A 25,685-nucleotide genomic window follows, 5' to 3' on the forward strand; every position below is an offset into this window, starting at 1 on the left:
GGCAATCTTGATTCCAGCTTGTGCTTCCTCCAGCCCAGCATTTCTCATGATGTACTCTGCACATAAGTTAAATAAGCAGGGTGACAGCATACAGCTTTGACGTACTCCTTTTCCTATTTGGAACCAGTCTGTTCTTCCATGTCCAGTTCTAACTGTTGCTTCCTGACCTGCATACAGGTTTCTCAAGAGGCAGGTCAGGTGGTCTGGTATTCCCATCTCTTTCAGAATTTTCCACAGCTTATTATGATCCACACAGTCAAAGGCTTTGGCATAGTCAATAAAGCAGAAATAGATGTTTTTCGGGAACTCTCTTGCTTTTTCAATGATCCAGCGGATGTTGGCAACTTGATCTCTGCTTCCTCTGCCTTTTCTAAAACCAGCTTGAACATATGGAAGTTCATGGTTCACGTATTGCTGAAGCCTGGCTTGGAGAATTTTGAGCATTACTTTACTAGTGTGTGAGATGAGTGCAATTGTGCGGTAGTTTGAGCATTCTTTGGCATTGCCTTTCTTTGGGATTGGAATGAAAACTGACCTTTTCCAGTCCTGTGGCCACTGCTGAGTTTTCCAAATTTGCTGGCATATTGAGTGCAGCACTTTCACAGCATCATCTTTCAGGATTTGAAATAGCTCAACTGGAATTCCATCACCTCCACTAGCTTTGTTCGTAGTGATGCTTCCTATGGCCCACTTGACTTCACATTCCAGGATGTCTGGCTCTAGGTCAGTGATCACACCATCGTGATTATCTGGGTTGTGAAGATCTTTTCTGTATAGTTCTTCTGTGTATTCTTGCCACCTCTTCTTAATATCTTCTGCTTCTGTTAGGTCCCTACCATTTCTGTCCTTTATTGAGCCCATCTTTGCATGAAATGTTCCCTTGGTATCTCTAATTTTCTTGAAGAGATCTCTAGTCTTTCCCACTCTATTGTTTTCCTCTATTTCTTTGCATTGATCGCTGAGGAAGGCTTTATCTCTCCTTGCTATTCTTTGGAACTCTGCATTCAAATGGGTATATCTTTCCTTTTCTCCTTTGCTTTTCGCTTCCCGTCTTTTCACAGGTATTTGTAAGGCCTCCTCAGACAGCCATTTTGCTTTTTTGCATTTCTTTTTCTTGGGGATGGTCTAGATTCCTGTCTCCTGTACAATGTCACAAACTTCCATCCATAGTTCATCAGGCACTCTATCAGATCTAGTCCCTTAAATCTCTTCCTCACTTCCACTGATATGTGTGTACTCCTATATTTATTGAAGCATTATTCACAATAGCCAAGGAATGGAAACAAAGTAGGTATCCATTGACATATGAATGGATAAAAAATTTTACTATTGATTCTCATAATGGACTATTACTCAGCCTTAAAAAAGAAGGAAATACTATCATTATTGACAATATGGATAAATCCTGAGGGCATTATGCCCAGTAAAATAAGCAAGACTGAGACAAACACTGAGTGGTATCACTTATGTGTGGAATCTTAAAAAAAAAAAAAAGAAAAACAAGTTGAACTTACAGAAACAGAGAGAGAAATGCCAGTGCCTTCTGAGGTGGGAGAAATAGGCAAGGCCCAGAAAAAGGGTACAAATTTTCAGTTACAAGATGAATAAGGTCTGAGAACCTAGTGTGTAACAAGGTAACTATAGTTGACAATATTCTCACAATTTTGAAATTTACTAAGGGAGAAGAATGTAAGTTTTCTTACACACACATGCACAATAAATATGTAAAGTGATGGACATATTAATTAACCCAGTGGGAATCCCATATTGTATGTACATTTTAAGTATCTTACAATTTTGTCAATTACACCTCAATAAAACTGAACAAAAAGTAAAGATGCAATGACCTGAAAACTCATGAATTTCAACAAATCACTAATTACTTTAATTTGAATATGTAACCACTAAATAGCATGTTAATCATGATAACAGAACTCAGGAGCATTAAAAAAAAAAAAAAAGGAAGCCACTCTGCCAAGAAGGGGAGAAAAAGTTCCTCATGAGTCCTACAGGAATCAGAGCTATGCATATCCTTTGAATTATTTCGGATTGTTCACAGAAATGATTTACATCTCACCAAGTTACTAGAAAGTAAAATATTCATTCAGTTAGGAGAGAAATCAGTATTTTCCCCTTATTATTATGGAAAACAGCAATATAGCCCCTTCATTTAGATCATGGGGTAGAAATTTATATATGAATAACTTCAAAGATACTCCATTAAAAATACAGTGGCTGCTGTTATGAAAGACATAGGAGTAAAAGCAAAGACTTCACACTGTCTTCACAGTAGTTGTCAGTTTCGGTAGTAAAAACTTTAAAAAAATCATAATTTAAGCTTCTTTTGTCTTCATTTCCTACAATTTCACTTCAAGAAAACGGTTGTAGTGAATTGGCTGATTCTGACAAACTATTTAATAGTCTTAAGTCTTCTCTGAGGGGGAAAAAAAGAGAAGGCCCTGGAACATTTCTAATATGGGAGGGATATTTGCTCTGATCTTCCAAGCCAAACTTCCTGTATCTGTACACATTCCTCACTGAAAAGGAAATGTCCATATTCTCTAAAGGATTAAACCAAAATTACCTTTGTAATCTTTATTACAGACATTTTATATGTTGAATTGAATGGACAGAAACAAAAATTATTTATAAGAATCTTCTTATGACTAACAAGGGCTTCCCTTATAGCTCAGCTGGTAAAGAATCTGCCTGCAATGCAGGAGACTTGGGTTTGATTCCTAGGTTGGGAAGATCCTCTAGAGAAGGAAATGGCAACCCACTCCAGTATTCTTGCCTGGAGAATCCCATGGACAGAGGAGCCTGTTGGGCTACAGTCCATGGGGTCGCAAGAATCAAACATGACTTAGTGACTAAAGCACCACTGAGACCAACAAGAGAGAGCCAAGAGTTAAGTGGGGAGGAAAACAGAAGGTGGCCATTTTCACATTCACTGAAATGTCCAAGGCAGCAGTTGCAAATTGCAGACAGGTATCTAACATAGACAGTAAGCCTCTGGAGAAGCCCTTGGGCTTGGCCAATCCTATGCACATGCACACCTAGGTTATCTTCAGTTATAATACAACCCTATGGCTGGTGTTGTAGGCTCTTAAGCAAAGCCATTTTCAGATGGTTTGTGGGGGGAAATGGCCTGTTTAACTAATTTATTAACATTTTTATTGGAGTATTGTTGATTTACCATGCTGTGTTAGTTTCAGGTGTACAGCAAAGTGAATCAATGATACATATATTCACTCTTTTTAAGCTTCTCTTCCATACAGGCCATTACAGAGTATTGAGTAAAGTTCTCTGGGCTACACAGCAGGTCCTTATTAGTTACCTATTTTATATCATAGTAGTGTGTATATGTCAACCCCAATCTCCTAGCTTATCTCTTTCCCCAAACTCCTAATCTATTTGTCACACTCACCTTTCCTCTTTGGTGAATATCTGTAACTCTATTTCTATTTTGTAGATAAGTCCATCTGTACCCTTTTCTTAGAGTCCACATATAAGCGATATCATATGACATTTATCCTTCTGTCTAACTTACTTTACTCAATATGACAAACTCTAGGTCCATCTATGTTGCTATAAATGGCATTATTTTCTTTTTTTTAACGACTGAGTTATATTCCACATGATATATGTGCCACATCTTGTTTATCTAGTTCTCTGTTGATGGACATTTCAGTTGCTTCCATGTCCTGATTATTGTAAATCGTGCTACAATGAACACTGGGCTGTATGTATCTTTTCCAACTAGGATTTTCAACTTTTCTGGATAAATGCCCAGGAGTGGGATTGCTGGATCATACAGTAGCTCTATTTTTGGTTTTGTTTTTTTTTTAAGGAACTTCCACACTGTTCTCCATAGTGACTGCACCAATTTACATTCCCACCAACATTGTAGGAGGGTTCCCTTTTCTCCACACTGTCTCCAGCATTTATTGTTTGTAGATTTTTTAAAAATTCTACTTTTCCATGGAAAAGTAGAAAAACGTTTAATAAACCAGAGATCTTCTTGAGACAAAATTCTGTTTTCATATATAGCAATTTAGATGTGTATTTCCTGCCTTGATTAAGGATTCCTCAATATAGTTGATTGTATTTTACTATTATTACTATATTTTCCATTTACTTGTATATAAAATGTCCATAATGCCTGCATCTAAGATTTACTGGGAGGATAACATGAAATCAAAGTGTCTGCCTTGAGATGACACTTATATTGGGGGTGATCTATGCACCTAAAGTTTTACAGAGCATACTTCACTCAGGCTAAAAAGGGACACAAAATCAGGGTATCTTTCTGATTTAAATTACTCAACAAACAACATGAAACAAATGACTCATTTGAATATATATATATGGGAAAATCCCCTGGAGGAGGGCATGGCAACCCACTCTAATATTCTTGCCTGGAGAATCCTATGGACAGAGGAGCCTGGTGGTTTATAGTCCACAGGATTGCAAAGAGTCAGGCACAATTGTGCACATGCTCGCATACACACACACACAAATGAAAAGTGAGTGTTAGTTGCTCAGTCATTTCCAACTCTCTGTGAAGCCATGGACTGTACCCTACCAGGGTCCTCTGTCCATGGAATTCTCCAGGCATGAATACTGGAGTGGGTTGCCATTCCCTTCTCCAGAGGATCTTCTTGACCCAGGGATCAAACCTGGGTTTCCCACATAAGCAAGCAGATTCATTACTGTCTGAACCATCAAGGAAGCACGTGTGTGTGTGTGTGTGTGTGTGTGTGTGTGTGTGTGTGTGTGTGTGTGTATTTCCACCACTACTGCTTTGAAAGAAAGACAAGGAATTACAGCAAGATTAAGAAGAATAACAGAGTGCCTGATGAACTTTTGACACCATTCTCACACCTTGCCTTCTATCCTTTATAAGTCACCCTTTCATTGCACTCTGGAACGTATTCCCACTTAGGCACTCCTGTAATTTATGGTCTTTGCTCTCTTGTATCATGATTTTTTCTCTCACTACTAGACCATTCCTATAAATATGCAAATATGTGCTGGTACTGCCCATCTTTTAACAAAATAACACAAAAAAGACCAATCACCAACAGAAAAAAAAAGTTCTTCTTTGACCCCATGTGACCCCTACTGTATGCATGGTCTCTATTGCCTCACCACCTATTCTCTCCTCAACTTCCTGAAATGGGGCTCCCTTCCCAGCAGTCCACTAAAAGCATTCTTGTCTATGTCATGAACAGTCTCCATGTTGCCAAATAAAAGTTTGTCTGTCGTCTTTTTCACTGCAGCCAGCAACATTTAGCCCAGTTAACCACCATCATTTCCTTCTAGAAATACTTTTTTTCTCTCAGCTTTTCAATAAGCAATTCTCTCGTTACTCTTTCTACCTCACTAGCTCATTCTCTGAGTAGTTATTCATATACTCTCAGACATGGTCCTGGATTTTTGCATTTCTTCTCTCTCCACATAATATCCCAAGTTGATTTCATTCACATCCAGAGCATTAAAACACTGACATGTTTTTGATGGCCAGATTCCTGACTATCATCTTGATATCCAAGCTTACATATTCAGCTGCCTATAATGTTTTCATTTCGATGTCTAATAGGTGTCTCACGTCTAACCTGCCCCTTGTGGACCTTGGGGCTCCCTGGTGGCTCAGACGGTAAAGAATTTGCCTGCATTGCAGGAGACCTGGGTTGGATCCCTGGGTCAGGAATATCTCTGGAGAAGGGAATGGCAACCCACTCTGGTATTCCAGCCTGGAGAATTCCAAGGACAGAGGAGCCTGGCGTGCTACAGTCCATGGGGTCACAAAGAGTTGGACACGACTGAGCGATGAACACTTTTGGATCTTCCTGAGGCCACCTTAGAACAAGACCCAGTTTCTCCCGCAGTCAGGCTCTCTGATCAGGAAGCTTCCATAAGCCTCTTATCCTTCTCCATCAGAGGGCAAAGAGAATGAAAACCACAATCACAGAAAACTAACCATCTGATCACATGGACCACAGCCTTGTCTAACTCAATGAAACTATGAGCCATGCTGTTTAGGGCCACCCAAGACGGATAGGTCATGGTGGAGAGTTCTGACAAAACGTGGTCCACTGGAGAAGGGAATGGCAAACCACTTCAGTATTCTTGCCGTGAGAACCCCATGAACAGTATGAAAAGGCAAAAAGATAGGACACTGAATGATGAACTCCCCAGGTTGGGAGGTGCCCAATATGCTACTAGAGATCAGTGGAGAAATAACTTCAGAAAGAATGAAGAGAAAACAACAAAAACAAAAACAAGGCAAAAACAACACCCAGTTGTGGATGTGACTGATAATGGAATTAAAGTCTGATGCTGTAAAGAGCAATACTGCATAGGAACCTGAAATGTTAGGTCCATGAATCAAGGCAAATTAAAAGTGGTCAAACAGGAGATGGCAAGAGTGAACATAGACATTTTAGGAATCTGAGAACTAAAATGGACTGGAATGGGTGAATTTAACTCAGATGACCACTATATCTACTACTGTGGGCAAGAATCCCTTAGAAGAAATGGAGTAGCCATCATAGTCAACAAGAGAGTCTCAAAAGCAGTACTTGGATGCAATCTCAAAAACGACAGAATGATCTCTGTTCATTTCGAAGGCAAACAATTCAACATCACAGTAATCCAAGTCTATGACCCAACCAGTAATGCTGAAGAAGCTGAACGGTTCTCTGAAGACCTACAAGACCTTCTAGAACTAACATCCAAAAAAGATGTCCTTTTCATTATAGAGGACTGGAATGCACAAATAGGAAGTCAAGAAATACCTGGAATAATGGGCAAATTTGGCCTTGGAGTACAGAATGAAGCAGGGCAAAGGCTAACAGAGTTTTGCCAAGAGAACGCACTGGTCATAGCAAACACCCTCTTCCAACAACACAAGAGAAGACTCTACACATGGACATCACCAGATGATCAACACTGAAATCAGACGGATTATATTCTTTGCAGCCAAAGATGAAGAAGCTCTACACAGTCAGCAAAAACAAGACTGGGAGCTGACTGTGGCTCAGATCATGAACTCCTTATTGCCAAATTCAGACTTAAATTGAAGAAAGCAGGGAAAACCAGTACACCATTCAGAAAGGCAACGGAGAAAAGGAAAGATATACCCATTTGAATGCAGAGTTCCAAAGAATAGCAAGGAGAGATAAGAAAGCCTTCCTCAGCGATCAATGCAAAGAAAGAGAGGAAAAAAACAGAATGGGAAACAATAGAATGGGAAAGATTAGAGATCTCTTCAAGAAAATTACAAACACCAAGGGAACATTTCATGCAAAATGGTATAATACAGGACAGAAATGGTATGGACCTAACAGAAGCATAAGATATTAAGAAGAGGTGGCAGGAATACACAGAATATACAAAAAAGATCTTCACGACCCAGATAATCACAATAGTGTGATGACTCACCTAGAGCTAGACATCCTGGAATGCTGGAAAACTCAGCAGTGGCTATAGGACTGGAAAAGGTCAGTTTTCATTCCAATCCCAAAGAAAGGCAATGCCAAAGAATGCTCAAACTATCGCACAATTGCACTCATCTCACAAGCTAGTAACGTAATGCTCAAAATTCTTCAAGCCAGGCTTCAACAGTACATGAACCATGAACTTCCAGATGTTCATGCTGGATTTAGAAAAGGCAGAGGAACCAGAGATCAAATTGCCAACATCTGCTGGATCATCAAAAAAGCAAGAGAGTTCCAGGAAAACATCTACTTCTACTTTATTGACTATGCCAAAGCCTTTGACTACATGGATCACAACAAAATATGGAAAATTCTGAAAGAGATGGGAATACCAGACCACCTGACCTGCCTCCTGAGAAATCTGTATGCAGGTCAAGAAGCAACAGTTAGAACTGGACATGGAACAACAGACTGGTTCCAAATTGGGAAATGAGTTCATCAAGGCTGTATATTGTCATCCTGCTTATTTAACTGATATGAAGAATACATCATGAGAAATGATGGGCTGGATGAAGCACAAGCTGGAATCAAGGTTGCCAGGAGAAATATCAATAACCTCAGATATGCAGATAACACCACACTTATGGCATAAAGTGAAGAAGAACTAAAGAGCCTCTTGATGAAAGAGGTGAGTGAAAAAGTTGGCTTAAAACTCAACATTCAGAAAACTAAGATCATGGCATCTGGTCCCATCACTTCATAGCAAATAGATGGGGAAACAATGGAAACAGTGGCTGACTTTATGTTTTTGGGCTCCAAATTCACTGCAGATGGTGACTGCAGCCATGAAATTACAAGACACTTGCTCCTTGGAAGAAAAGTTATGACCACCCTAGACAGCAAATTAAAAAGCAGAGACATTACTTTGCCAACAAAGGTCTATCTAGTCAAAGCTCTGGTTTTTCCAGTAGTCATGTATGGATATGAGAGGTAAACTATAAAGAAAGCTGTGTGCCGAAGAATTGATGCTTTTGAACTGTGGTGCTGGAGAAGACTCTTGAGAGTCCCTTGGACAGCAAGGAACTCCACCAGATATTCACAGAGAAGATCAAGGCAGAGTTTAGATAAAGTCCCCATCATGGGTCTAGCTGGAGCAGAGGAACAGAAACCTCTGGAAAATCTGCCTAGACTCTTCTGGCCTTCATCTGCAAGTAGCACCACCTGAAGGCATTAGGGTGAGGCTGCTGCCACTGGGGGAGGGGAACTCTGCCCAGAGTAACCTCCTTATCTCATTTAAGAGAAAAAGGAACCTTACAGAGGGAAGTACTCTAAGATCAGACTGAGACAGTGGAGACTGAAAGAAGGGAACACAGGGGCAGGGAAAATCTCTGCCCCTACAGTAAGAGCCAAAATTCTTCTGAATGGCCAATACTGTGCATTCCAAAGAGTGAGACTTAATCAGAACATTAGAGAATGCTCCACTCATCCCCACCACACCAGCGTGCTAGCAAACCTAGTAATAACAGTGGAGTACAGCTGGAGGACTGCAAGAGACAGACTTTCCTCAGGGAACCACACAAAGGGAAGACCGAAAGCCAAAAGAGGGGACAAAAAAACAGTCACTAGAGAAAACTGAAGTCTTGATGCTCATGGCAACAACAAACTTCAAACGTAGCCCGACTCCTGGCTAGATTAACACAAATCTCCACACTAAATGAAATGGCAACCCACTCCAGTATTCTTGCCTGGAGAATCCCATGGACAGAGGAGCCTGGCGGGCTACAGTCCATGGGGTCGCAAAGAGTCAGACACGACTGAGCGAGTTCACTTGACTTCACTTCCACACTAAAGGCCCATTTACCTCAGTTTCCATTGCCCTGTACATGTCTGTCTTTCAACAACAACAAAAAATAAAGACATATTAAAAAATAAGAAATTAACACAGTCTGAAAAGATAAAGCCATCATCAGAACAAAATCCACATATGAGAAAGATGTTGGAACTATCAGAGAGGGAATTTTAAATAACTTATGACAAGTTCTAGGGGTAGGACTAGTATCCTTATAAGAAGAGACACCAGAGAACTTACATACGGTCACTCTCCCCTTCTGTGTACATGCACCAAGGAAAGGACATGGGACGATACCCCGAGAAGGTGACCTACTGCCAGGAAGAGAGCTCTCACCAGAAACCAACCATGCCAGCACCCTGATCTTCAACATCCAGCCTCCTTGAATGTGAGAAAATTAATTTCTGTCATGTAAGCCACCTGCCCTCTGGTGTTTTGTCATGGCAGTCCGACCACCCCTAGGTTTACTGAATGCCTTCTTCACTATCATGATTTCCACACAGCATTGCTTCTGATCACAGAACTCACTTGACAGCAAAAGAAATGGAGCGATGGACCCATACACATGGAATGCACTGGTCTTACCACCATCCTGAAGCAGCTTGCTCACCAGCATGGCGGAATGACCTTTGGAAGACCCAGCTGCAGCACCAGTTAGGTGGCAGTACCTTGCAGGTCTAGGGCAAGGTTCTCCAGAAGGCTGTCTGTGCTCTGAATCAGCATCCAGTATATGGTATAGTTTCTCCAGGAAGCTAGGGGAGGAAGTGGGAGTGGCACCTCTCACTAGCAACATTTCTGGTTTCCTTTTCTCACACATTTACGTTCTGTTGGCCTAGAGGTCTTGGTTCCAAATGGGGGAATGCTTCCATAAGGTGATACACAGTGATTCCACTGCACTGAGAACAGTGCCTCCTAGTCTTTGTGGGTTCCTCAGGCCTCTCAATCAAAAGGTAAATTAGGAAGTGCTGGCTGGGGTGATTGACCCTGGTCACTAGGGGGAATTGGTACTACTCCTCAATGGAGGTGAAGATGAGTATGACTGGAATACAGGAGAACCCTTAGGGTATCTCTTAGTATTATCATGCCCTGTGATAAGGTGAAAGGAAAACTACAACCCAATCCATGCCGGACTACTAACAGGCCAACCCCTTCCAGAATGAAGGTTCAGGTCACCCCATGACTAGCAGAGATGCTCACTGAATGAAGACAAAAGGGTAGTGGCTAGTGGAAGAAGGTAACTATAAATACCAACTACATCCACTTGACTGGTTACAGAAATGAAGATTGGAATTGTCATGAGTATTCCCTTCTTATTTTGCTGTGAGTATGTTTGTGTGTATACGTATCTTGTTTTATTTCCACTCTTATTCTCTCATCATGTAACAAAAGATGTACTGACTTTGTGTCATGCTATTTCAGTACTGTTAATTTTATAGCATTTAAGTGAGGGGATAGCAAGGAGAAGGATAAACATCATTCAAGGACTTTACTTCCTCTTCTGGGAAAGGGGTTAATTCATTTTCAGTTGCATGCAGGATATCTGGCCAACCCAATACTTTGAAGGAAATAAACTCAGAATCCATCAAGGGGATCTCACCTAACCCTGGTTAGAGAGGAGGGTGGGGCAAGGCAGGAAAGGCTAACTGGGTTGAGTTAAGATCTGAGGAATGAGCAGGTTATTATTAAGTAAGCTAGAGAAGAGGGTGGAGGTGAGAGAAGAAGTGTTCTAGACAGAAATTCTTGGGAGGGAAGGTGCATAGGACTATAGGATCACACACAGCAGGCTTCACGGGACAAGTGGCTGACCAAACAGAAACTACTAACCATTTTCTTCAGTCTCTTCTCTTCTCTTTTTTTCTCAAGCTGAGCCTCCTTTTCTTCTGCCTCCCTCTTCTGACGCTCCTCCTCTTGGGCCTTTAACTGGGCCTGATCAAGATTAGAATTTGTAAAAATCAGACCCTCAATTTGCACAGAAATAAGACTGTTTATGTTGAGGAAAGTACACTATCTACTAAAGTGTTCGCCCAGTCCCTGGAAGAAGCCTGCACTATGTATTAAAAGTAGAAAACCCAAGTAACAGGTGGTCAGTTGTGTAACTTCACTGTTTCTCCAAAGGGATTCTCTTCTACTTGGGAAGATGAGGCTGAGCATGAATGAGACCATTAACTTTTCATCATAAAATGATTACTCTTTAGTTCTTATTTCATTTATGAAATACTAAGTCCAAACTATACACAGTGTAAGAAAAAATTTTCTTCCATTTCACCAAAACCCACAAAACTGTTGGAACTATTTATTTTTTCTTGCATGCTCAGTTGCTTCGGTTGTGTCCGACTCTTTGCGACCCTATGGACTGTAGCCTGCCAGGCTCCTCTGTCCATGGAATTCTCCAGGCAATAATACTGGAGTGGATTGCCATTCCCTTCTCCAGGGCATCTTCCCGATCCAGGGATCCAACCTGGGTCACCTGCATTGCAGGCAGATTCTTTACTGCTGAGCCACCAGGGAAGCCCCCATTTTTTCTTAGTAGGTACAAAACTTCCTTTTGGAAGTCCAGATCAAGACTTTGGAAGGTTAAAAATTTCCCACCTTTAAACTATAAGCAAGGTGAAAAGACACCCTTCAGAATGGGAGAAAATAATAGCAAATGAAGCAACTGACAAAAAACTAATCTCAAAAATATACAAGTAGCTCCTGCAACTCAATTCTAGAAAAATAAACAACCCAATCAAAAAATGGGCCAAAGAACTAAACAGACATTTCTCCAAAGAAGACATACAGATGGCTAAGAAGCACATGAAAAGATGCTCAACATCTCTCATTATCAGAGAAATACAAATCAAAACCACAATGAGGTACCGTCTCACGCCAGTCAGAAAGGCTGCTATCAAAAAGTCTATAAACATAAATGCTGGAGAGGGTGTGGAGAAAAAGGAACCCTCTTACACTGTTGGTGGGAATGCAAACTAGTACAGCCACTATGGAGAACAGTGTGGCAATTCCTTAAAAAAACTGGAAATAGAACTGCCATACAACCCAGCAATCCCACTGCTGGGCATACACACTGAGGAAGCCAGAACTGAAAGAGACATGTGTACCCCAATGTTCATCGCAGCACTGTTTATAATAGTCAGGACATGGAAGCAACCTAGACATGGATGCCCATCGGCAGACGAATGGATAAGAAAGCTGTGGTACATACACACAATGGAGTATTACTCAGCCATTAAAAAGAATACATTTGAATCAGTTCTAATGAGGTGGATGAAACTGGAGCCTATTATACAGAGTGAAGTAAGCCAGAAAGAAAAACACCAATACAGTAGACTAATGCATATATATGGAATTTAGAAAGATGGTAACAATGACCCTATATGAGAGACAGCAAAAGAGACACAGATATAAAGAATGGTCTTTTGGACTCTGTGGGAGAAGGTGAGGGTGGGATGATTTGAGAGGGTAGTGCTGAAATGTGTATATTATCATATGTGAAGTGGATTGCCGGTCCAGGTTCAATGCATGAGACAGGGTGCTCAGGGCTGGTGCACTGGGATGACCCTGGGGGATGGGATGGGGAGGGAGGTGGGAGGGGGGTTCTGGATGGGGAAAACATGTGTGCTGATTCATGTCGATGTATGGCAAAAACCACTACAATATTGTAAAGTAATTAGCCTCCAATTAAAAAAAAGAATTATCCACCTTTGTAAACTTCGCAGGTTGAATATTTACCTATTACACATCAGTCTTGGTTATGTGTAAATCTCCTAATTTGCTAGCTCCATCAACTTTGAAAACATTTTATTGTTGTATACTAATGATGCTGATGCTCCTTCTCTTCATTTTCCTAAAACTATCATAGAGTTCAGGCCAGGAGGCAAAAAGCCATATCCAAAGTTGGTGTTATGCTACTGCCTTAATTGCCTTAAACAACCTAGGTTTCAGTTTTTAATAAAGACCTATACAAATCCTTTTTCTTGCCTCACTTTGCATTCTTGATTTATTACCAATTTCTCCTCTTCTTGTTTTTTCTTCTTCTCTGCCAAGATCCGCCTACGTTCAGCTCGCTGAACTGCTCTCTCTTCCATGGCTAGAAAACAGTAAGAGTTCCAATATAAAAAATATAAGGAACACTGGAAAAGAAATGTCTCCATTTTATGGTAAAATGGTTAAAGTTTTCTTTTGGGTGTTCACAATGCCAAATATATATGTATATATATATGCATAAAATTTATATTAAAATACAATTACAGAAATTGTAATTATACCATGTGTATAGGTATATACACACATACACACATCCTACAGGTTAAGGACTGACAGTCCCATCCTTGGCCATGATGAACAATTTTCAGATTATGTTTTTGCTCACATTTTTATTAGAATAATTGTTCACTGGTTTAAATAAGATAATGTGTCTTGAAGAAACTTTTAGTATGTGAAATCCAGAAACCAGAATTTTAATTTGGCAATTCCTTTAATGAATGTTGAAAACTTTAATTACATCTAACAAATACTTTGAGAACAGAATCACTCCTCAAATACCATGGAGTTTGCCACCTTCTCCTAGGTTACTATGTATGTCTGCATATGTGACAACAACAACGAACAAACTGAGGTTTGGGGTCATGATGATCACATTTTAAACTAGTTTTAGGGCCGGGATATCCAGATGGGCAGGAAATGGAATTGTACTAGGCATCTGAAGAACTGGCATCTGAACGAATTCAAGTGTCAGACTCCTGTTCTTGACAGTCTATTAAATATCGATCCAAAAGAAGCAAATGTGCAAGATGGCCTGATAATATGAGTCTGTCACCAGCTGGGGTTTCATAGGCAGAGGGGCATGGGTGGGAGGAGTATCAAGTTCTGCTCACCTAACTCAGCCAATGGTTACTTTAGGTTCCTTGTGCTGTGTTACAGAGAAGAAAATTGAAGTCCAAGTTTCAAGAATTAATAAACAAAAAACCCAGCAGGCTATTTCTTACAGATATTAAGTGTCGGCTTTGCTGGAAAAAGAGTAGTGGGGGTGCCACAGATGGCAGGAATGAGACTGTCTTTAAGGAGGCAGAAATAAGACTAGAGGATTAAAGTGAGAGCCCCAAGAGGCAGAGCCTGTGGTAATATGCCCTTTTTTCATCTTTTCTAGAGCTAGTCATTAAAGATTACTTGAAAATAGCTAGGTGTTCCAAAACACGCTAACTCTTTGATCAAACAATAATTTCTTAAAAATAATCACACCAAACTGGGCACTTCCTGATCATCCTCAATGATGGACAAAGAGGTCATAAATTGCTGACTTGGCAGAGAGTCAATGAATAGACTGCTGATGGACTTCAGGCACAGTGTACCTCTGGTGACATCACTTCCTGTTAGGGCAGCAATCCTACCACAGGTAAAAAGTCAGATTTACAAGCCACAATAAAATTGTCAAAGTGCCTACCACTTCACACAAACATATGTTCAGTGCATGACTAAGTACAGAGTAAAAGCAGCTAGCAGTTTCACTAGGTGAGCTCCAAGGAATGCTTCTCTTTTCATAGTGTGGTTTGGTTTAAATAATGATTCCATGCACATCAAAAATGTTATTAAAATGTCTGGTTTATAGATTTCATTCTAGAAGCCTGTCATCAAGGCACGATTCATTATACAATGATGTAATAACTTGATGTAGATTACTGTAAACTGATCTGTATTTTAATGTTAAAAAGTACAATGACAGATGACCTTTAGTGTTTATTCTTAGAAGCCACTCAGAATTCTTTTGTGAATTATCCCATTTTAAAAACACAGTCCAAATCTCAAATTACAAAAGAATGATTAAACCTTTCAGCAATGTTTTGTTTTTGTATTGGCCAGGAAGACCAGAAAATTTGGCAGGAGGGGTAGGAAAAAAGTCGTGTTCTCTGTGTTCTCTGGTGTATCTACTTGTCACGTATCTACTCATCTTAGACTTTGACCAGGTTCTGCTAAGTCTCAAAACCCAACAGTTGCCAGGATTCAGTCCCAACATATCCTACTCCTGGAGGAAAGATAACCATAACCCAGGTCCCACCGAGATAGCCCTGCCTTTCAGTATGGGATGGGGCGCCATCATCTGCCTTGGATTCCTTCTGGGTCCAGAAAGAGAATTTCGGGAGTCACTTCTACTGCCTTCAGTCCCAGGGGAAGCAACAGGTGAACTGGGGGGGAAGAAAAAGGAAAAGAATTCAGACCAATCACCAGTTTCAGAACTCAAAGTCTTTTACAAACTTTAATTAATCCTTACTCCCTTGAGATAACTATGTATTATTATACCCATTTAATAAATTGGTATAATGAGGCATGGAAAGGTTGAGTGAGTGGCCTGAGTCTACAACGTGAGTCAGGTGCTCTGACTCCCAACCCAGTGCTTCAGATTAATACATACTGCCCACTTCTTATCCTACCATTTATCACACATACTGAGTATGTCACAAGCATGTCTAAAACCATCCTAAATAGCTTTTGAGAAATTTGGACTATTATTCTAGATTCAAAGATATTTATCTCAAACAACTACAGACTTAAGCTAGATAAATGGCCATCCCCAAGGGCTGCTCCGTTTAGACCTGATATTTTCTGACCTGGCTTCTCAGCCCTAAACATAATCAGGAATCCAGAAATCGAGTTAGAGCAAGTAAGCATTTTCCTATTTTACTGGCAGAGTGACAGGTCCTCAGACAAAGGCAGCTACAATACAATTGCTAGCTGTATACAACTGGATCCTTATAGGCAGCCACTTGCCTTAAACACCTTTTGGTACCTTTCACATACCAATCACAATGTATGAGGCCTCTCTGCTTTGCATGTGCACAACAAGCAACTATGGAATCTGGATGTTGGGTAAAATTCAGGAGCCTTTTGACCACAAAGTAAAAAAACAACAACAAAGACTCCAGAGAGTGTTCCAGTACAATGAACATACTTTGGAAGCACTTGGCAGGTTCGTTCCCATTCATCTTCTCCCGGGTTTGACAGCTGGCAGCTCTGTGGGTGCGTATGCCCTGCTGCCCGCCGAACCTCTGCCAGCCGCTGGTTTTCCTTCAGCTCCAGAATTGTTTTCTGCTGTTCCTGAAGTTTCTTCTTCTGCTTTTCAATAAGCTGCTGCTGGAAGATATGGCGGTTGCAGAAATGACCCATGCAAACAGGTTCTGCTTTCCAGCTACTGGTTCTGAACTTCTTTTTGTTACCAGGCTGTTGGGAGGGCTCATCACCTGGGCCCTTGTGTGGCTTACTGTCAGACGTATCCAGAGGGGCCTTTTGGAGGGGAACCTGCAAGATGCTCTTTGTTGGTCTTCTGAGGTGGCAGCTGGGCAGACAACCACTGCTCCCGGAGGGAGGCTTTTCCCACAAAGCAGGGACAGCAGCCACCTGAGAGAGAAGGAATATGCTGTAGCTCATTCATTTAAAGGACTGTGCTGATGAGCTCTATCTCCCCCAGGTCGGCGCCGCTCTGTTCAATGGCACAACTGCCCTGACCCCAGCCACGGCTGCTCTGGGCTCCCACCTGGCTATCTCAGAGGCTGCCAGTCTTAGCCTTGTCAGTCACTCTTAGAATGTGTACTGTTGCTCACCACAGAACCTGGTGGGAGTGGGTACAGTCACAGGAACTACTGCCATGGCCAGGATATTTGTGATCAGAAAAACGTGCTCTTATAAATATCTAATTTGGATAGTTCATTTAGAAATTGGGCATGATTACTCCAGATATACATCCCAGGAATATAATCTGCGTGAACTGACCCTGAATTTTGCAGGAAATGGGCTTCCCTGGTGCCTCAGATGGTAAAGAATCTGCCTGCAGTGCAGGACACCCAGGTTTGATTCCTGGGTTGGGAAGATCCCCTGGAGAAGGAAATAGCTGCCCACTCCAGTATTCTTGCCTGGAGAATTCCATGGACAGAGGAGACTGGTGGGCTGCAGTCCATGGGGTCGCAAATAATCAGACCCTACTGAGCAACTAACACTTTCACTTTGCAGGAAATTGAAAATATTATGGCAAAGTATATATTCTTTCTCAAGAATGTTTGACAGCTACGGAAAAACTTTACAAATCAGTAATAGCTCTTTAATAATAACAGCTCTTTAATGACAGTTCTTCTAATGTCTCTCTTGCCACTAATAAATTAATCACAGGGTATTTATCTATTTCAGGATCAAGGCCTGGATTAAACCATACTGTCTCCAGCTATTCCAAAGAATTTATTTGTGGGAAGTGTTTGCAAGCCCACTGGGCAAATATCTACATTATATAAGACTAATGCTACCTAATAATATTTTGTATTAGCATATAGCTTAATAGTTTTTAAGGCTTTATCACATAAATCTTATTAAACAGATTTAGGTGTTGTACTCAATTACAAATTCTATATAGAAAGAAACAGACTCGTTAATCAGAAAAAGTTATGCTGGTTAAAATAATGTCACAGTTAAAATGTTTCTTCTAGAATAGTTTGATTCCATGGTCTAAAGTCTGATCAGTTTTTGACTCTGTCATCCACAGTGGTGTTAGGAGAAAACTACTATGAACTATCTTGTATCATAGAAACTTCTGGCTCCATCAGGGCGCCATACTTGGGAACTCAAAAGATAATTTTCATGATGATGGAAATATTTTCCATAGACTCAGCAAAAGAGAAAGATATAATATATGGAAACTCTGAAATGTTAAAATACTTTAAAACATAGCCTTCTATTTTAGAAATGTCAGTGGACATTTATTCATGAGAACACCTGCTTAAGCAATTTAGTGTCAAGCAAGGTATATGTTTTAGGCCCTTTTAAACTTTGTGGTAATGATGCATTATTAACCCAGCAAGACTATAAAAGCCTTGAGTACAGCAACAAGATTTCTTTTGGATCACGTTAACTTTTTAAGGTGAAAATAAGAGAATGAAAGAAAATCTTAATGGTACAGATTGTACTTAACAGAAAAGGACTGAACAGTCTGGCTCAATTAGAGAAAAACACCTCTATTAGCTAACTGATAATTTCAAAAAAATTTCAAGGTATAAGGTATGTGTTCATGGTACATATGTTCCTCTGACAGTATAATTACTGAGCATCTAAGTATAGATTTTATATATTCATTTGTTCATGTTATACTGTATACTCTGGGCAAGATCAGAATTTATCTAGTAATCTATAGAATCTATTACAGCCTTTTATTTTCATTTGTTCTACTTTTTACAACTTTATCTTTTCTTGATAAAATCTTTTATCTTGACTTCAGAGATCTGAAGACTTTTTCTTGAGTCTAAATTATATACACATGTAGCAATTTTTCTGTTTTATGCAGGTAACAAAAGATTTTCTGCTGACTTCTTCCATTTGAAGATAACTGGAACTTTGTGATGTAAAAGGCTTCATACAGCTATTTACATAGAAGATTCTCTTGGGTCTCAATGGAAACAAGATTATCTAACTAACATCAAGGCAGTTAAGTTACCCAGGGGAAGGGACCAAAATGTTACATAAATCCAAAAAAGCACCCTCATGACCCTCCTCTGCAGAGAGAGACTAAACTTAAATTAAAACCCACCTACTTGCTGGCAGTAATCACAACACAAAGCAAGGCTGGGGATCATACAGTGCTCAATTTAACTTCACACATTTGACTTTAGTACTTAACAGCATTATGTAGAAGGGTGCAGGGGCCAGGTTGGAGGTGAGGGGGCAGAGGTCCTTTCCCGAAAGTCTTTTCAAACATGCCAAATGCAATTATGAAAAAAAAAAACTGATAGGATTGACTTAGTAAAAACTTAACTGTATACTTAGAGAATAAACTTATGGTTCATCAGGGAGGAAGGGTGGAAGGAGGGATATATTGAGAGTTTGAGATTACCATGTACACACTGCTATATTTAAATAGATAACCAACAAGGACCTACTGTATAGAACATGGAATTTGGCTCAATATCTTGTAAAAACCTAAATGGGAAAAGAATTTGAAAAAGAACAGATACATGTTTATGTATAACTGAATCACTTTGCTGTACACCTGAAAATAACATAATATTGTTAACCAATGATACTCCAATATAAAATAAAAATTAAAAAAAAAAAGAAAATGAGTTCAACATGTTTCCCTACAGATTAATTATTGTATACTTAGAACACAGAATTTAAAATAAATGTACAACCAGAAAAAAATTCAAATGTGACAGACCAATTAAAAAACAAAATGAAACTTAACTGTATACATAACAAACTCCACAAATAAGACAAATAACAAAATGAAAAAAATTGCAAAATAAATGATAATAAAAGCATCAATAGTCTTAAAAACAGAGTTCCTATAAATAACAAAAAGATATATAATCAAGGATAAAAATGGACAAAATGTATGATGAGACAAATCACTATTAACTTTTCTATACTCATTTTCAGAGATATATATATATATATATAAATGGTCCATATAAAAAATCTTGCTGCTGCTGCTGCTAAGTTGCTTCAGTCGTGTCCGACTCTGTGCAACCCCACGGACCGCAGCCCACCAGGCTTCTCCATCCATGGGATTCTCCAGGCAAGAACACTGGAGTGGGTTGCCATCTCCTTCTCCAATGCATGAAAGTGGAAAGTGAAAGTGAAGTCGCTCAGTCGTGTCTGACTCTTAGTGACCCCATGGACTGCAGCCTACCAGGCTCCTCCATCCATGGGATTTTCCAGGCAACAGTACTGGAGTGGGGTGCCATTGCCTTCTCCAGCTTAACCTCATAGTAATAAAAAATGCAAATGTTGAAGCAACAGTAACATGAAAAATATTTTACCTGTCAACTTAGCAAAAATAACAAATATGGTATCAAACAGGAAAATAGGTACTTCTTTGAAACAACCTTCCTGGAAGGGCCATTTGGTAAAAGTCTTTAAAATGTGCATTCTATTTTTAGGTATTTATCCGAAGTAAAAGCTTATGGATGTGTGCAAAGACTTAGTTAGCTACTTGTTCACTAAGGCTTTGTTTATAAAAGTGGTAAACTAGAAACAAGTTAAATGCCTAGCAACAGAAAAGAGTCTAGCTTGTGGTCCATGATAGTTTCATGCAGTCATTAAACACAATGGCACAGAATGACAGTCCTTAACCAGGGCTTATTCATCAAGTTCACCTGGGGAACTTCAAAAAAACCATGGTGCCCCACACCCAGAAATTCTGATTTCGTAGGTCTGAGTCTGTGTTATACTCTCAGTTGGAAACTACTGTTGTAGAAGTAGATTTAGTGACACAGAAAACTCTCATTACATTGTGGAAAATAATTTTAGAAAAACAGACCACATTATCATAAGAAAGTATATTCTCACCAAAGTGTGTATAAAGGAACATATCTCAACATAATGAAAGTCATTTATGATAAACCACAGCCAATATAATGCTCAATTGTGTAAAGCTGAGAACCTCCCCACTAAATTCAGGAACAAGACAAGGATGCCCACTCTCACCATTGCTATTCAACATAATATTGGAAAGCCACAGCAATCAACAAGAAAGAGAAATAAAAGGTATTCAAATTGGAAGAGAAGAGGTGAAACTGTCACTGTTTGCAGAAGCCATGATTCTCTATACAGAAAACCATAAAGACTTGCTATGCAAACTATTAGAACTAATAAATGAATCCAGTAAGGGGACTTCTCTGGTGGTCCAGTGGTTAGGACTCCACACTTCCACTACACAGGGCACAGGTTCCATCCTTGGTCAAGGAGTGCACACATCCCTACTGTGCAGTGCAGCCAAAAAAAAAAGCAAAGGAATTCAGTAAAGTGGCAAGATATAAGATTAACATATTTAAATCTGCTGCATTTCTTTATACTAACAATGAAATATCAGAAAGAGAAAGCAAAAAAAAAAAAATTCCATTTAAAACTGCATCATTTTGGCACAACACTGAAAATCAATTATGCTTCAATAATCAATGAATAAATAAATAAAACTGCATAAAAAAAGAAACCTAGAAATAAGCTTAACCAAGGAAGTGAAAGGCCTGAAAACTATATGCTGAAAACTACAAAACACTGATAAAAGAAACTGAAGATGATTCAAAGAAACAGGAAGATATCCCATGCTCTTGAATTGGAAGAATTAATGTTATTAAAATAGCCATGCTACCCAAAGCAATCTACAGATTAAATGCAATCCCTATCAAAATATTTGTGACATTTTCCACAGAACTATAACAAATAACCCTAAAATTTATATGGAATCATGAAAGAACCAGAAATGCCAAAGCAGTCCTGAGGAAAAAGGATCAAGGTGAAGGCATAGCCCTTCCAGACTTCAGACTATACTACAAAGCTACAGTAATCAAAACAGCATGGTACTGGCACAGAATATAGAGCTCAGAAATAAACTCACACACCTATAGCAGATTAATCTCTAACCAAGGAGGCAAAAGTATACAAAGGAGAAAAAAGTCTCTTCAGCAAGCGGTATTGGGAAAGCTGGACAGTCTCATGTAAATCAGTGAAATAAGAATATTTCTGAATACCACATATAAAAATAAACTCAAAATGGTTTAAAGACCTAAATATAAGACACGACATCATAAAACTCCTAGATGAGAACATAGGCAAACTGGACATAAATCATAGCTGTATTATATTAGATCAGGCTCCCAAAACAAAAGAAATAAAATCAAAAGTAATACTACTCAAACTAAAAAGCTTCTGCACAGCAAAAGAAACCATCAACAAAACAAAAGTCCACTAAATAGAAGAAAATATTTGCAAATGATGCAACTGACAAGGGGTTAATATCCAAAATATACAACAGTGCATTCACCTCAATATCAAAAAAGCAAACAACCCAATAAAAAGTTGGCAAAAGACCTAAACAGACATGTTTCCAAAGACGACATACAGATGGCCAACAGGCACATGAAAGATGCTCAATATCACTAATTATCAGAGAAATGCAAATCAAAGCCACAGTGAGCTCACACCTCATACTGGTCAAAGTGGCCATCATCAAAAAGTCCACAAATAATAAATGCTGAAGAGGGTGTGAAGAAAAGGGAATCCTCATACACTATTGGTGGGAATGTAAACTGGTGCATCCACTGTGGAAAACAGTACAGAGTTTCCTTAAAAAATTAACACAGCAACACTATTTACAACAACCAAGACTTGGAAACAACTCAAGTGCCTATCAACAGACAATTGGTTTAAGAGTGATGTATATAAACACAGCAGAAGATTACTCGGCCATAAAAAAGAATGAAATACTGCTGTTTGCAGCAACATGGACCTAGATAATATCATACTAACTAAAGTCAGACAGAGAAAGACAAATATTATGTGATATCATTTACGTATAGAGTCTAAAAAACAATACAAATGAATGTATACACAGAACAGAAACAGATTCATAGACATAGAAAACAAACTTACAGTTGCCAAAGGGGAAAGGGGAAGGGGAGAGATAAAGTAGGAGTAGGGGATTAACGAATACAAACTACTATGTATAAAAGAGATATCAACAAGAGCACAAGAAACTATATGCAATTATCTTACAATAACCTGCTGCTGCTGCTGCTAAGTCGCTTCAGTCGTGTCCGACTCTGTGTGACCCCATAGACGGCAGCCCACCAGGCTCCCCTGTCCCTGGGATTCTCCAGGCAAGAACACTGGAGTGGGTTGTCATTGCCTTCTCCAGTGCAGGAAAGTGAAAAGTGAAAGTGAAGTCGCTCAGTCATGTCAGACTCTTAGCAATCCCATGGACTGTAGCCTACCAGGCTCCTCCATCCATGGGATTTTCCAGGCAAGAGTACTGGAGTGGGGTGCCATTGCCTTCTCCGTACAATAACCTATAGTGGAAAATAATCTGAAAAATATGTATATATAACTGAATCACTTGTGTTATATACCTGACACTAATAAAATATCGTAAATCAACTAGGCCTTCCTTTTCCTGTATTATGGCAAATTAGATATCCTCAATGACTTGACTGAAGAAAATTTAAAAGCTAAATAGCATTAAAGAGAAAAATCTCCATACGCTTGAATAGAGAAAAGACCAGGCTATATACTTCAACATGTTATTGGTGTGTGTGTGCATTCTCAGTCATGTCCGATTCTTTATGGTCCCATGGACTGTAGTCAGCCAGGCTCCTCTGTCCACGGAATTTTCCAGGCAAGAATACTGGAGTGGGTTGCCAATAGGAGGTGGTTCCTCCTCCAGGATCTTCCTGACCCAGGGATCAAACCTGTGTCTCCTGCATCTTGTACATTGGCAGGCAGGTTCTTTACCACTAGCACCACCTGGCAAGTGGTTATCTCTAAATGATGGAATTATTGCCTATTTTTTCTTTTTCCTATTTTTTACTCTTCTTCTGTGAATCCGTTTCTGTTTTGTATATACATTCATTTCTTTTTCCTTTTTGTCATTTTCTCCTGCCAATTGCCAGAACTCATACATATGAATTCTTATTAGGAAAATTAAAACTAAACATTCCCCTCTTATAAATCACAAGCTCATTTACAAGAGAAATGTCTGATAATCAAATAAGAGGTTCAGGAATTCTAAACAAAGCTTTATACATCTCTTTTTGGATGGAATTTTTCTCTTAGTTGTTTTAAATTCCCTGTCTATATTACATCTCTACCAAATTTCAACTATTCCAAAGTTTATACGTGATTATAAAAGAAGACTCATTTCAAGAAAGTCAACACTGACTGAAAGGCAACCTTTGTTCACTGCAGCAGCTCTCACCTTTTAGACGGCCCAGGCCAGGAAATCTGACAACAGCATAGTCCAGGCTGTACTGTGCTGTGTTTAATCGCTCAGTCGTGTCCAACTCTCTGCAACCCCAAGGACTGTAGCCCGTCAGGCTCCTCTGATGGGAATTCTCCAGGCAAAAATATTGCAGTGGGTTGCCATGCCCTCCTCCAGGGGATCTTACCAACCCAGGGATTGAACCTAGTCTCCCACACTGCAGGCAGAGTCTTTACCACTGAGCCACTAGGGAAGCCCAAGAATCCTGGAGTGGGTAGCCTATCCCTTCTCCAGGGGAACTTCCTGACCCAGGAATTGAACTGGGGTCTCCTGCAATGCAGGTGGACTCTTTACCAAGTGAATAGCCCAGGCTATACAAGGACAAAGCTAAATTCAAGTATGTAATAAGCAGGAAGACTAAGCAAAGGAAAAACATCTTACTTCTCCATTTCTAGGTGGATCCTCCATAGCTGTTGCCTCCTCAAGCAGACCGATGCTTGATGACATGTTTGCACTGAGTTTCCCTAGTGATGCTGCCTCCAGCAGCTCATTCATTTTCTTCCTGGTTTCCTCCTTTGTTACAGCCAGTTCTCTCTTTAGGATCTCTGCACGATGCCAATGCTGCCATTCTGTAAAATGGTGTTGGAGAACTTGTTTCCGGTTATGCTCAGTGGCCAGTTGTTGTTTTCTAAGCAACAAAGCACTTCCATTAAAAAAGAAGCCATTTACTGCTTTTTAGTTGATAATATAAATGAAATACAAGTCTAAAGAAGTTCTAGAGATGCTACATCACAGCTCCAGTTTGTTCTTTTATTTAAGCTCAAAGGAGTCATTTTATAAAATTCCCCAGTGCAAAGGCTGTGCTCAAAGAAGAAAATGGCACCTCAAGGCACTGCCTCGGAAGAAAGAGGGACTGTTCTGTTCTGTCGCACCACAAAGACTAGCTAAATTTTTTTATTATCATAATATAGTTTCTGAGACGTTCTGGAGGGGAAGGAGCAGAAAGAATAGGTATTCAGGTAACTACTTGAAAAAATATATGAATGGATGAGGGAGATATTCAACTATACTTGCAAATCTAAGGAAGACAGGTTTGGGAGGAGAAAGGGACAAAACTTAACAAGTGAATTGTCAATAATTAGTTAAGTATAAGACATAAAAATAAACATGAATTTACAAGGGTGAACCTTGCAGAAGGACTTGGCCAGGGAAAGGATCTCTGCAGAGAAGGACTCGTTTACCAAAGCCATAAAGTGCATGAACGAAGGACGACTTCCTTGTGCAGACACTTGTTAAGACTAGAAGTACGTGAAGGAATACACAAGGCACTTGCTCCCACAGAGCTCACTCATAATCTAGTAGGGGATCTGGTTCACTCTCTTCCTAAGGAAGAGCTCCTTTTGATTCCTGAAAACTTCGTGATGTTAGGGGACATGACTGAGTGGAGTTGGGAACTGCCAGCTACATTCCCCTCCCAAAGGGGCTCTCAATTTGAAGACATTTTGGGGATAGCCAGGTGACAATTCAAGCATAGAGGTCTCTGAGATCAGTCTATAAGTGGATGATTATCATCTCCGAAGAAGGGAGATGTAGAGCTTGGAACTTATATCACAACCAGAGTCCATTTTGAGATTTAAAATCTAATATTGTTTAGATACCTACTAATTTT

General features: G+C 39.7%; 1 protein-coding gene across 3 annotated transcripts in view; it reads right to left on the bottom strand.

Moving 5' to 3' along the window:
* CCDC191 (coiled-coil domain containing 191) overlaps positions 1 to 25,685 on the bottom strand; it is a 99,062-nt gene that overhangs the window by 24,749 nt on the left and 48,628 nt on the right. For all 3 annotated transcript variants that reach the window (XR_009495046.1, XM_059887903.1, XM_002684755.6), the window contains exons 9-13: positions 24,458 to 24,704; positions 16,235 to 16,680; positions 15,358 to 15,470; positions 13,296 to 13,378; positions 11,116 to 11,217 (exon numbers count right to left, since the gene is read on the bottom strand). Coding sequence is in view for 2 of the 3 variants with exons in the window: in XM_059887903.1 (XP_059743886.1) it covers positions 11,116 to 11,217; positions 13,296 to 13,378; positions 15,358 to 15,470; positions 16,235 to 16,680; positions 24,458 to 24,704 (991 nt within the window). In the remaining variant the exon portion in view is untranslated. The remainder of the gene's footprint in view (positions 1 to 11,115; positions 11,218 to 13,295; positions 13,379 to 15,357; positions 15,471 to 16,234; positions 16,681 to 24,457; positions 24,705 to 25,685) is intronic.

The sequence above is a fragment of the Bos taurus genome, chromosome 1 (genome assembly GCF_002263795.3).
Source record: "Bos taurus isolate L1 Dominette 01449 registration number 42190680 breed Hereford chromosome 1, ARS-UCD2.0, whole genome shotgun sequence".
Taxonomy (NCBI): Eukaryota; Metazoa; Chordata; class Mammalia; order Artiodactyla; family Bovidae; genus Bos; species Bos taurus.